The sequence below is a fragment of the Camelus dromedarius genome, chromosome 4 (genome assembly GCF_036321535.1).
Source record: "Camelus dromedarius isolate mCamDro1 chromosome 4, mCamDro1.pat, whole genome shotgun sequence".
Taxonomy (NCBI): domain Eukaryota; kingdom Metazoa; phylum Chordata; class Mammalia; order Artiodactyla; family Camelidae; genus Camelus; species Camelus dromedarius.
The window spans coordinates 69,977,373-69,992,364 of NC_087439.1; the positions used below are offsets into that span (position 1 = coordinate 69,977,373).

The following is a 14,992-nucleotide window of genomic DNA, read 5'->3' on the forward strand; positions in this document are numbered from 1 at the left end:
TGCTTCAGACAGTAAAAGATCATTTAAGGCAGGATTTTAAGTCATGTTTATGGCCTGAAAACTTTCCTTTGATAACTTCTAGTAATGTTAAGAAAATACCAGGTTGCATATAACTTCAATCTACTCAAATCCAAACTGAGGGACATTCTACAAAATAATTGGCCTTCACTTAAAAAAAAAAAAAATGTCAAGGTCAAGAAACAAAGAAAAGCTGAGAAACTGTTCCACATTAAAGAGGTCTGATTTCCAAATGGAAAGAATTATGAATATGGGCTTTGGATAATAGTACTGTATAAATGTTAAATTCCCCATGTTTGAAAACAGTATTATTGCTATGTGAGAGAACATCCTTGATTTCAGGAAATACAGACTGAAGTATTTAGGGGGAAAGAGGCAAAATGTCTACTTTACTCTCAAAGGGTTTCAGTAAAGAGGGGAGGAATGGATAGATGGATGGATAATAGCCAGAAAGACAGACAGACAGATAATGAGCAACCAAAATAAATGGGAAGAAATATAAAAAAACTGGTGAACCTGGGTAAAGAATATTATGGGAGTTCCTAGCACTAGCTGCAACTTTCCTGTAAGTTTGAAATTATCTCTACTGCAAAATTCTAAGGAAACAAAGATAAAGAAAATGTCAGCATAAAAATATGCAGCATAGGAATAGGTATCAGCAGCTTGGCAGAAAATCTTAGAAAAACAGTGGAAGTCTTTTCATAAAAATGCTGTCTCATCAACATGAAAAAATCAGACATCAACAAATCGAGTCAAAAATTGATTCTTCATTAAAATATAAAATCTTTTAGGAATTCCTCAGCCAATTTATCTTACCTGGGTACACAGAGTAGTTCACTCTGGGTAGTGGAATTTAGAATGATTTTCCCACTTTTATTTTTACACTTGTAATGTAAAATATGTATATGTTTTCTAAGAAATGTGTATTTTTCAACCTTCAAACAAGTAATAAAACCATTTTAATAGGAAAAAAGATAATATTAAACAGTGACAGTGTTATGCCACAGTGACTTTGCTTTAAACACATTACACTGATTAATTTAACCTGTTTTTTTTTAAAGATTTGAATAAAATAAGGAATAATTTCTCAGTGATCCAAAACGTGGTAAATGATTTAAGTATGATTTGAAACAAATTAATTTAATGTTGAGACTGATAAAAACAGTAATAAATTTCACATGTGAATCTAGAAAAGGCAAACAGTAAATCAATTTCAGATTGAATTATCCTTTCTTCAAATCATATTCATTTCACTAGTATTTTAATGCTCCATCGACTTTAATTTTTCTATATAGGATGTGGTCTAGTTCTATTAAGCACCCTTTTTCTCATTATTCTAGAAATCAGTACTATTTCATAACATACATGCTAAGTACTTAAAGAAAATTTCTTTAGTCATCCACTTTTTAAATTTCAAAAAGTAACTGCTTAAAAAAAGTAATTCTTAAATTTTTTAAAAAGACAACAATTATCTTTTTGCATTGTTGTTTTTAGCCCAAAACAAGGAAATTCAGTACTATGGAATCTTAAACCTCCTTCTTGAGAGGCAAAGCGTACATTGTTGAACTATCCAATTTGGCAACAGAGCAATTTAAAATTTGTCCCTAGACTTACTGTGCCATGATTCTTCTGGAAGTGAATGACTTCATGTTCATCTTCAAACGTACTGCCCATTACCAACTGCGTAACAGACTTCATAGCAAAACCAAGCATGTGCTGGCAGAGGGGTACATGCTGGGACTCTGGGTAGGAGAGCCATTTACCTAATAATTCTTCTGAGAGCTGAAAGAGAAGAGAAAACCACAATGACTTACTATTTCCTACAAATCTTAGAAAAATTCAGCAAGTAGATTCATTTCATAGAGTACACAGTTCAACTCTGTAATCAAAGCAAGCATTCAGGTGTTCACCTGAACTGCCAGGCTAACCCAGTGCCACCTATTATTACATCCTCAATCGTTCAGGTTCAGATTCTGTCAAAGGGCTGATATGCAAAACAAAACAGAACCACCACAGCAATAAAAACAGAAAATATAAATTAAAAGTTCAAAGGCTGGGAAAACCTAAAACCTAAAGGAAATTAACAGACTAAAGTCTTAGTACCTAATTAAAAATAGTAAAGATCCATCACAGAGTGGCTGTGATACAGTAAACAATCAGTAAATACGTGAATATGCAAAAGTTCTAGACTACTTCAATGACACAAACCTCTCAGAGCCTCTCTGCCATTCCTTCATTCAATGAATATTTGTCAAATCCCTTGTGGAATAAAAAAATAATGTATAGTAAAAAGATTAAAACCTTTGGAGTCAAAAAACTTGGTTTACTTCTGGCTATGCCACTTAGAAGTAATAAGACTTCAAGCAATTTGATTGACTTCCCTTTTCCAAGGTTCAGGTGTCTCAGCAGGGAAACAGCGATGACATCTCCTGCTTTTCGCAGCTGCTGTGATGGGGATAACTGTACCTATGCCACAAACTGCGGTAAGGATTTTGTGAGGTAAAATATATAAAGCTCCTTCATGTTGGGAACTCAAGTTTAAGCTACTTTCCCATATCAACTCCATGAAAGTTCTGTCACAGTATAGGATTAAAATTAAACACTGTAAGAAACAGATAAATATTCAAAATAAAAGATAAGCACTAAACAGGTTTACAGCTACTTAAAATGAAGAATATGGAATATAACACTTTTTTGGAGAAAGGGAAGGGAAATCTTAATGATTCCATAGTATCAAGATTAATTAATTGAGCCAGTTAATATACTTTAAAAGAAATCTTTGACATTTGGGTTAAGTATCAAGAAAACAGAAAAATAGTTATTAAAATAGAACATAGCTATATAGTTAAAAAATTACTTTCATGGGGGGAGGGTTTAGCTCAGTGGTAGAGCGTGTGCTTAGCATGCACAAGGTCCTAAGTTCAATTCCCAGTACCTCCATTTAAAAAAATCAAATAAATAAACCTAATTACCTCCCCTGCCAAAAGCAAAAACAACAAAAAAATGACTTTCATGTTATTAACAAAATTATTCCACATGCTTTAAAATTTTCAAATTCTATAGTTATTATTGAAGTCACATAGGTTACTTTATACTAAAAAGTAAAAGATTTGGGGAACAAACCATTAAAGTATGGCTACTTCTAGGTAAAAAGAGAACCAATATAAATTAGACTTGTAGGTAATCTCAGAAGTTCCAAATGTGAAAGGTAAACAATGGGGGGGAAAATTTTTCTTTTAGAAAAAATAAAACATATTAATAGATATGAGATAAACCCATAAGGTTTCCTTTTTCTAAGCATCTAAGTTCATTTGCTTCAGAAAACATTATTTTTCTTCATAAGCATGGAAGTTTTGCCTCATAATGATTCTAGCAAAAGTATGTAACTTGCAACCACCTCAGCTTCATGCACAGAAGTGGGAAACCCAACTGAATGTCAGTGTTCACCTGCTTAGATACTGAACTGCCAGACCTTCCTCATCACTGGATCTCCTCCTGAACGTGTTAACGCTTCACGGGCCTTTTTAAGTCATCAGGCCCAACTCCATGGGTCAAAGCTACACTCTCAACATTTAGAGCCTTAGTGTTGAGCAATTTGTTTAAATTTATTCAAGTACTACATGTCAATGCTGAGCCCTTACCTTGACCATTACAATTAAAGTAGAATTTACTTTGGTATAAAGTATGCACTCCATTGATCTGTTTACTTCCTCATTTGATTTTCACAATGGTTATACTGTTGTCTTACCAGTATATGTCTTTTTTCCACCAATTTGAAATGCCACCCATCATACATTGAATTCTTCTATGAATTTGGCACTGTTTCTAAACATTGTTTTATTTCGTTGATCTACACATATGCCACTATCATAATTTTGAAAAATTACTTTATCTTTATAATGTTTCCCATTACTATTCTTTTTCAAAATGTTCCAGAAGAGAGACTGACTTCCAGAATGGTGGAGTGAGGACTTTGGTGACCTCACTCTCCCTCTAAAACAATGAAAATATGTGCAAAACAACTAAACAATTAATATCAACCATGTCAGCACTTTGGCAATTAACCAAAACCTAGTACCTATTGAGAAGTATCTATTCAACAGGAACAACTGAATCCTGGAAGACAGTGAGCTCTGCAATGTTTTAATGTAAGGTTATTTCATCTCCCTTCTCTCCCAAGCTCAGTAGCATGGTAGCCATAAGTCAACAGAATTGCATACAACAGAGCTCTATTTAAAGTACCATCACCCCTGGTCACCAAAATGGCCACCGAAAATGGAGTAGGTAACCCTAAGACTCTGTCCCTCCCCAAAAGCAAGTAATAAGCTGCCAAAACTGTCAGAATCAACTTCTGAAAAACTCTGGAATACAGTCGAAAACTTACAACAACCAGGGGAAGGCCTACCATCCCCACACCCCCAAGAGGCAGCAGCTAAGAGAACAGCAGCCAATACTCCTGGTGCAAATTGGTTGGAAGCAATTTTTGTCAAAGATTTGTAATTGTGAGTCTCAACTTGTCTGGCAGCTCCTTTCAAGGACTGGTACAAAGGCTTCCCTTGTTTTGCCCAATTCTGAGCATTCCCAGAACTAGGACAGGTTCCTAAGTGGCTTCTGCTGAAAATGTTTAAAGGTGCAGGTACTGGTTGCAACAGCTGGTACAAGAAACAACACTTGGGGCAAGCAATAAACAGACCAAGAACCTGGAGAAGGAAGGGGTTGGGAGAAGAGATAAATGTGGGAATGAGAGTTTTTAAAAGAGTCTGCAGATAGCAGGGAATTAAGAAAGCCATGCACAAGCCCAAGAGTAGCACACATGCTCAGAAAAGGCCTGAGAAGACTAAGCTTTCACATCTAGCAGGTCTTCTGGTTCCATACAAGTAGGAAGTTAGAGCGAAGGTAGAGAGCTGTAAAAGACCTGGATAACTGTTAAGGGAGGACTCCAACACAAAGCCAATCTGCAAACACTGGGAGAGCTTTTTTTTTTTTTTCTTTCGTCATCTTCAAATCTGTCAAAACACCAGTTACCATAAAAAGCTAACAGAACAGATGCTTAAGTGGCCACACATGACAAAGAATATAGGACTTTACAAAAACAGTTTAGAAAAGACAGTAAAAAGCAAACAACAACAACCCACAACAGGCAATAAGAACAAATTCTGAGGAAGGTAAAGAATATGATTTCAAGAGTTGCCTTCCACAGCTGTGCCCCTCCAACAGAGGCTGGATCTCAGCCCAGGAGCATGGGATCTTCCTTGGGTGACCTGTCACAGCCCTAGAGTTGGTGACTGTTCCTTATACCTTCTATTCCTGTATTCTTTATAGTTCTCTTTACTTCTGATTAGCTAATCTTTCATTACTCTAATCCCTCAATAATTCTTTATATTAAAATTTCCCTATTTAAATATTTGTGTGTTCTCTCTTCTGATTGGACCCACACTGATGAAGACCTTTAGAAACACTAATCAAGAAAAAAGAGAACATACATATATTCATTTTCATATTTTTTCACAGTAAGTTACTATAAGATATTGAATAGGTATGTTCACGTATGACTGAAGCATTATGCTGTACACCAGAAATTGACACAACATTGTAAAATGACTATACTTCAATAAAATATACATATATTATACATATATATATATACACACAAAAAAAGAAAAATGAGAGAAGGTATTAACAAGGAAAATGACATTACAAATATACACAGAATATTTGGTAATAGTACATGAAAAGAAACAAAAGGCATTAGGACTTGAAAAGAATAAAATTATCGTTAATCTCAGATATTAAGATAAACCATTAGGGCTAATAAGGAAATTTGGCAAGCATAATGACTATAATAAAGTCAACATGCAAAAATCAACTGTATATATAAGTAACAAACAAAAAATGAAATTTAAAAATGATACCATTTATGATAGCATTAAAAAATTCACTGAATACCTAGGAGTAAGTTAAATAAAAGATACACAAGATCTCTACATTGAAAAGTAAAAAAAATTACTGAAAAAAACTGAAGACCAAAAAGTGGGAGGGTATTCTTCCATATTCATGGATTGGAAGATTCCATAATATTGTGGACAAGGAGTGTCACCTCCCATTCCAATAGACAAAGAATGGTGCCTGCCAGCAAGCCATCAGCCACTACAGCTGCAAACTACCCCCATATCCTGCCATGCTGCACCCTGAGGGGAATTCAGCATGGAGAAAAACAGGATATTGGCCCTAGCCAGTTAAGATGTATATCTAAGGAATAATTTCAATGAGCCCAGACTCTTGCATCTTCCCATACACAGAAAAGCACTAAAACCACTAACTTGAGATGCCTGACTTTTGTGATGAGCAGTCAGCTTTTCATGTTCAACTACATGGTTTTTTTCTCAGCACAAACTCCTATATATACTGGCTCCTCCTTTACCTCTTCAGAACAGTTCCTCAGAGCTATCTAAGAGACTGTCTCTCAGGTTATGGTCCTCAGTATGGTCCCGGAAAAAAACATAGCTCACAACTTTAAGGTTGTACATTTTTCTCCAGTCGACAAAATGTAAAGGTAACTTTACATACATCAAGTGACCTACACAGTCACCTGGTTTATGATAAAGGTAACGTTACAGTACAGTAGAAAAAGGATGAACTTTTCAATAAATTATGCTGGGTCAACTAGACAACCACACAGGAAAAAAATGAATGTTAACCCTCTTCCTCACTCTTAACACAATAATAAATACCAAATGGATTATAGATCTAATGGTGAAAGGTAGACAGTAAAACTTTCAGAACAAAACTTAGATAAATATATTCATGACTTTAGGTTAAATAAAGATTTCTTATATAAGATTCAAAATGCAGTAATCATAAAGGCAAAAAAATAAGTTAGACTATACTAAAATTATTCTTTGTTCATCAAAAGACAAGCTTAAGATCATATAAAATCAAGCCACAGTGGAAGATACTTGAGATAAATACATATATATATTTATCTCCAACAAAGTTCTTAAATTCAGAATTTTTAAAAACCTCTTAAAATCAATAAAAAGAGAGAAAACCCGAAAGAAAAACGGGCAAAGTATCTGAAACAGCACTACATCAAAGTAACTATCCAACTGGCTAATAATCAAATGAAAAGATGCTCAGTTGCCTTAGTTTCAGGAAAAAGCAAATTAAAATCACGAGATACCCCTATACATAAACCAATACCAAGAAATGGTGAGGATGCAGGAAAAGCAGAATTTTTATATACTGCTGTGGACTATAAATGGTAAAACCACTGAGGAGAACTGTCTGGCAGCACCTACTAATGTATCAATTCTTTTCATTCCTAATGCTATGAGACAAGTAACTGTCCCTATTTTACAAATGAGGGAATGTGTTACAGAAAATAAGTAACATGCCCAAAGCTACACAGCAAAAATCACAGAATTCCTACTTCAACCCTGGCAGCCCAATGAAGAGCCCAAGCTCCCAGCCATTATGCCTCTCTCTATGTAAGGAAGACGGTAAGAAAACATATCTGTGAAGTAACCAACCACGTTCAAGTTGGATAAGAAGGAATCTAAAACCAGAAGATCAATAAACTTCAAAAATAGAAGGTGTTCGGAGATTAAGGGTCAGGATGTGGGACAGAGTAGATTTAGGAGTAAGAGAAACACAAAGTGATAAATAGTTCATTGTCAGAAACTCAGAGTTTGGGACTGGTTCCAATATTTACCAAAAGGAATGCTTTTAATTAGTATCATTTAAATAGTCCTCTACTACTGGACATTTACGCATTTTCCAGTTTCTGCTAGAATAAACAACACTTCAATTGTCTTCTTCGTACATACATCTATTTAAATTTGACTTCCTTAGATATGAAATTTCTGAGCTAAGCAGTTTTTTAAGCTTTTGATATATACTGTCATCCTGCCCCGGAGAAAGCATAGACCAACCTATGCTCTTAGCAGCAATCTCAAAGTACCCATTTCCCATACCTTGGACAGCACTAAGTGTCGTCATTTTAGAAAACTGCTGTCAGTCTAATATTTCAACATTGTTTTAACTGGCTTATTTCATTGTTAATTATTGGTAGGCTGTGGATAAGTTTCAAATATTTAAGGCCATTTACACTTTTTCCACAGTGTACTGCATGTTTACTTCTTTAGCTGTTTTTCTATTAGAGCTTACATCTTTTTTTTTAATAATATGTAAGAGCTTTTGTACATAGCTGGTTTTTAAATGAAATCCAGGGCATATCTTTCCTCACTTCTAGGTGATAGATAATCAAACAGTCCTCTGGTGACCTTTCTTCTGTGAGATATTACTCATTCTAAAAAAAAAAAAAAAATCTATAAATGGTATTCCTAAACATCAAATTTGGGACCCAGATGGTGTCCTAAAAACCTATCATGACAATATGATACTTATCAGAGATTGTATTTGTGACCACAGTACCAGATCACTGCTGATTACACAACTAACAGATTAAATGCTTTCAGTCTATGCTGGTAAATTCTTTTTTTTTCCTCTTTTTAGCCATGACCGTGACAATTTTGTTATCAACACTGTCATCTGAATCACAAAACTGCATTATGATTTGCTCATCCATTTGTTTTGCACAGTACTCTACAAACAATGCAAGTATTATAAATGGTTCATGCAGGATTTCTCTCTAGGTACACACGTCTAGTACATCTGCTGAGGATTATGTGAATCTCTTTTACTTTATGAATCTTCCATCTAATCTATATTAGATGGAAATTCTAACAATCTGTCGATGAGCTTCATTTGATAATGTTACATTCTGACTTATTGGTAGAAATGTCCAAATCTATGATGAATGCTTTCATTTCCAATAGACTTTTCCTTATAATATCCCTTCTAATTTTATCATGTGTGATACATGTACATTTACATAAAAAACAAAACTATCAAACGTCTGAGTAACAGGAATGTGTCCATGCTGGAATATTCTTTTATCAACTATATTTATATGACATATAAATCACACACATATGACATATAAACTGTAAAGACCCCAAAAATGTATGCTATCAACCTTATGTGACCTGTGTAAGAATACAATATAACTTACAGACTTCTTCAGAATGTTCATATTAAAACAACATTAATTTTAACTAACATAAAATCATATTACAGAAAAATTAAGGTGTGAGACAAAAGGCTACCTTGGAAGAGACTGACAATTCAACGAATAAGATTTTGAAGTACATTATCAATTGTTCAGTAAGAATATAAACTTTCTTTTTGAAAAAAGTCTTCAGGTAATTATTCAGAAATTAATGTGAAATTATTAAAAATTTCAGAGAAGCAAATGATTTTTAATTCCACTGTGCACTGGTACATTATTGTGACCGTAATACTTCAGAAAAGATTTTTTAAAAAGAAAGAGAAAAAAACTAGCTGAGCAAAACTACACCCCAGGGTAGCAGACCCAAGCTATAGAGAAGTAAAGGACCAGACTGACTGGGATCAAATCCTAATCTACTATTTACTAGCTGTATGATCTTGGACAAGTTACCTAACCACTCTGAGCTTCACTTTCTTCATCTGAAAAAAGGGGGAAATAACAATATCTACGTATAAAGTCCTTGTGAGAATTAAATGAGTTCATACAAGCTATTAAACCAATGAGTTTAATAATTTTGGCTACTAATATTATTACTAAGCTGTCAGTTAAGAGGGTTCTGGTCAAGAGTTATAAATTCTAAAATCCAGAAATATTTGTTTAATCAGAATTTAACCCAAAAGTCACAGGAAAATATGAGGCTGGAGCACGCAGAAGAGAGAAGTTAACACTCACAGAATGAAAGTGGAGGTTTACACACAGCCTTGGAGCAGAGCTGGTCAGGGCAGGAAGGAGCCAGAACTCATAGAATGAGGGCTGAGAGGGTTAGAGAAGAGCCAGAACACGGAACTAAGATCTGGACCAAAAAAGAAAAAAGGCTGATTGCATCAACATGCAGTACAACTTCTGCTGGAGTGAAAACTCTGGTCAACAGCGCTGTTCTCTGGCAAGAGGAGGATGCTCTGACTACAGCACTCTTCAATCACACTCTTGCTGATTAAACATTAATTGGTATTTCTGGCTAATGAATACACTCAGTAACTGGCTTATGCTATGGGGTGGACAATATAAACCTGAAACACATCTCTCACATACAGACCCAGTCGATGAACCAAAGCTTGAAAATATGATGGCAAGAGACATGAAAATTGGGAAATAATTTTCCACCTTGACTTGCTTTTGATCAGACAGGAGAAAAAAATGGAACACAGAACATCAACAAAAAAGATTGAAAGTTTGGGAAATAGAGCCTATGATAAAAGATTAAAGAACTTAGAATTAGTTTGAGTAGAGAAGAAAGACTATGGCTTTAAACAATGAAGATTACTGAAAAGAATAAGGTATTTCTATCATCACTGGAAACAAGCAAATGAACTGAGGATCTTTAAGTTGGTCAGTATTCATTCACGGATTTAATAAAATATTTACTGAGGGACTACTCTACACCAAGAGCCAAGGATATAGCAGTCATCAAAATAGAACGGTGCCTCCCTTCGTGGAGCATACAGCTTATTAGGTGAGAAATATTCAAAGAATCACACAAAATGTAACTACAAACTGGTAAGTTTTGTGAAGGAAAAGCAAAGAGTGTTACGACAGCATCTAAAAGGGGGACCTTCCCTAGGGATAGTGGGATGATCAGAGATGGCTTCCCTGGGGAAGTGACATTCAAACTGAGCTGCAGATTAAATACGCATTAACTAGGTGTGTGGATGTCCAGGCAATGGGAATAGCACATACAGAGGCCTTGAGACAGGCAAGAACAAGGTACAGAATTAAGAGAAAACCAGTATGGTTAAAGTACAGGCACAGATGAGAAAGTGGGAAAGGCTAGAAAAGTGGGCAGGCTAAATCACAGTCTTAAAATTTTGGGGGTTTGTCCCAAAAGCAGAGAGAATTCAGTAGAAGTTTTTGATCAAGGGAGTGATAAAATAAGAACTGCATTTTGAATAAGTATCTGTTCTCAGGGGTTCTGAACATCCAGTCCACAGATACCAAAGAGTCTGTGCACAGAATCCAGGACTTTATGAACTTGGCGGAGGCGGGGGAAATCTTTATTCTTCACCAACCTCTTAACAAAACTTAGCATCTCCTTTGATTGTAAACTATAGGCCCTTTAAATTTGTCACCAATACAAATCTCAAATATGTTCACACTGTATTATGGTTATTGCAAAACTCTCAAAATAATGGTTTTGTCCCTCCCAACATGATTACTTAAAAATTGTGTGAGTTTTGGGAAGCATTGCTAGATCTTGTTATTTAATACATTAACAAAAAAGCACATATAATATCACAAGCTTTTAAAAAAATAGTATTTTGATAACTATGTTGGTTTCTTTTGTAGTTACACATTTTCAAATGTTATTCTCAGAAGGGGTCTGTAGGTTTCACTAAAACTGCCAAGGGGTACATGTCATAAAAAAAAAAATTTAAGAATCGCTGCAGAGGGGAGAAACCGGAGAAAGGCAGGGACAAGGCAGAGAAACAAGCAATCCACAGAAGATGACGGAAGCTTAAAGTAGGACAGTGGCAGTGCTGGTGGAGTGACATAGATATTCAGAGAGTAAAACTGACATTAAAGACTCTTTCCAAATATAATTTTCAAAGAATACTTAGTGTTAAGAAATACAAACAATATAATGGTAAATAAAAATGCAGAAACTAAAACTATCTCTACAGTATAAGCTGATCACAATTCTACTGTACACAGAAAAGACTGGAATGATGGAAACTGTTTTAAAATGTTAAACACAGTTATCACTGGGTAATGAATAGCAGTATAAATGTTTATATTTTCCTTAGGACTTTTTAAAATGTTTCCAGATTTTATAAAATGACTATCAGGAAAAAGAATAATTTCAGTTATTTTTGGACATTTTTTTAAATTTTATTTTTTATTGAAGTGTAGCTGATTCACAATGTTGGTTTCAGGTATAAACCAAAGTGATTCAATTATACATATACATATTATTGTTTCAGATTATTTTCCATTATAGGTTATTACAAGAAATTGAACATTGTTCCCTGTGCTATCCCTATGTAGGTCCTTGTTTAATTATTTTATATACTATAATGTGTATCTGTTAATCCCAAACTCCTAATTTATCCCTCTCCGTAGAAATTTTTTAATGATGGGAAAATGCTTACGATATGTTATAAAGTGAAGAAGAATGCAAAATTGTACATACAATATGATCTCAAACATATTAAAAAAATCTATAGTTAATTTATGGGTGATTCTTTATACTGTTAGATTTTCCATGTTTTCTTCAGCAACCATATATTACTTTCATAATTACATTATTTTTAAATGGCACAAATGGATGGATTAGCTTTGGATAGAAGGAAGGATTTTTTTAAGGCTTAAAATGAGAAGAAAGAACAAAGGATTGGGATAAACAGAGTTTGCTGATGGGGGAACAGGATATTAAGTGAGTTCACATGTAACAGACTCAACAGTCTCAGCAAAGCAGGAGGCAAGGACATCTCCAGCAAGCAGAGAGGGTGGGCAGACTGGCAACACTAGAACAAGGGTGAAGGTTTGGAACAGTCCTGTGCGGGTTCAGAGGACTGTCAGGTAGCACACAGGGCTCGACTAAGGATCTTTAGAGACAAAAAGGAAATGGTATGTAGTAGTATTGCTCTCAAACTTAGTAAATCATTTGTCAAGCTTCTTGAAAATATCAGCTCCCCTCCCAGTGACTAAGTTTGTCCAAGTAGAGTCCCCGTAATCTGCATCTTTAACAAGAGTGTTTCAGGTGAGTTCAGACCGTATTTTGGGAAACACTGGTTTAGAGTATTTCAACAAAGGGCAAATCTATTGATACAAAGAATTTCTTCAGGTTCTCTCCATTCCCATCATTCCAACTTACACAGGGAGTCTGGGTGTTGAGATTTTTGTTTTGTTCTTGTTTGTTTTGTTTTAGAATTTCAAAAGAATAAATATCAGCTTGAAAAGACAGGTAAAAAAAGAGTAGCAAAGACAAGACACACCAATTGTCTTCAGGGAAAAGACTTTTTAATTAAAATGAAATTTTAAATTTTTTTAATTAAAAGTAAAAATTTTAAATAGAAAAAATTAATTAATTAATTAAAATAAGACACACCAGTAGTCAAAAAATAGACAGCCCCTGACTTAGAGTTTTTCAGTTTTACCAAAAGCAATATGCATTCAGTAGAAACTGTACTTTGAATCTTTTATTTTGATCTTCTCCCAGACTAGCCATGTGGTACATTTCTCTCATGACTCTGGGCCGCAGCAGGAGCCACAGCTCCCAGTCAGCCATGAGATCATGAGGGTACCCAGCCCAGAAACGTATAACCATTCTGTACCCAATCATTCTGTTTTTCACTTTCAGTACAGTAATCAATAGATTACATAAGCTATTCAACACTTATTATAAAATAGGCTTTATGTTAGATGATTTTGCCCAACTATAGGCTAATGTAAGTGTTCTTAAGGCAGACAAGGCTAAACTATGATGTTTGGTAGGCTGGGTGTATTAAATGCATTTTCAACTTCTGACATTTTTCAACTTACAATGGGTGTATCATGATGTAACCCCATCGTACGTCAACGAAGATCCATATACTATTATCTGTACGATAGAACTCCAGGCCAAACTATATCGCCTTACCTTTAGCAGGAGAGCAAAATTACTCTGCAGGGAATTAGTCACACCATTTTCATACAATTTTTTCCTCATGTGGTTTTCACTCACGTTCCCACAACCAGACTGATACCTTAATAATGACTTTAGCATGGTTTCAAAAGGGTCCGCTGAAAGAGACAAATTAAATGTTTCTAAGTCAAAGTCATCACACAAAAGAAAAAAATCTCCAGCAAAAGAACAGAGATCAGGGAAGTATGAGACTGTAGCTGAGGGTAAGAACAGTTTTTTAAAACAACTCCCTTGCCTTTCCTAAATATGAACAGTTCAAGAGGCAATAAAAATTGGCAAGAATACTATATCCTAACTGGGAATGTCACTGTAAATCATCAATACTTACATAAATTTTCTACTCACATGACAGCAAGATCTTTGATTTTTTTAAAAAAGCTCACTCCACTGACATTAAAGCAAAATTGATTTGAGTGTAATCATCAAGTGTTACAGTTAAAATTATTTAGCTGAGTCTAAAAATTCTTTTCTTTCACTTTTAAGTATTTCTTTAATGACTTGTTTTCACACACACGAAAAAATACTCTCATTGTAAACAATTAAAACATACAGTAAAGTACAAAGAAAATAAATTCATCTAAATCTCACCGCACAAAGATACTCACTGTTAAATATTTTAGAGACTTTTTTAGAGCTGTTAACATTTCCTAACAGAGACAGACAGAAAAACCTGTCAGATTTTAGAAAGAACTACAGTTCTTTCTTTCAGAGCACTTCTCCAGTTATTAGCGTGATCACTTGAATACCGTTTACATGCTTCTTCCATTCCCCAGCACTAGACTGTGAATTCAAGAGGAGCAGAGGCCATGTCTGGTTTTACTCATCTCTGTATTTCCTCACAGAGCCACCCTTCCAGTTTGTGGAAACCTTAGTGATTAAGAGCACAAACTCAGGCCAGACTGCCTGGCATCAAGTCCCAGCTCCATGACTAAGTAGCTGTGTGACCTTGAGCAAATGACTTAACATCTCTGCAACTCAGTTTTCTCTTCTGTAAAATGGGGACAATCACAGTACCTACTTCATAAGGTGTTCTGAAGATTAAATCAGTTACAGTAGTGCTGGCCTATAGTAACTGCTATCCAAGTATTTAATGAACAAAATAAAATAAATCCGTATTAGCATATTAAGTCCTGAATGTATCCTTTAGCTCAGCCATTAAAAATTTTTAAGTTGCTTTATTTGTAATTATTTTATTACAAATAATACAAATGTCTTTTCTAATT

General features: G+C 34.8%; 1 protein-coding gene across 1 annotated transcript in view; it reads right to left on the bottom strand.

The window, feature by feature from the left end:
- LOC105098979 (cytochrome P450 20A1) overlaps positions 1-14,992 on the bottom strand; it is a 47,051-nt gene that overhangs the window by 24,787 nt on the left and 7,272 nt on the right. The window contains exons 4-5 of the mRNA XM_031451967.2: positions 13,725-13,867; positions 1,633-1,800 (exon numbers count right to left, since the gene is read on the bottom strand). Coding sequence (XP_031307827.1) covers positions 1,633-1,800; positions 13,725-13,867 — 311 coding nt within the window. The remainder of the gene's footprint in view (positions 1-1,632; positions 1,801-13,724; positions 13,868-14,992) is intronic.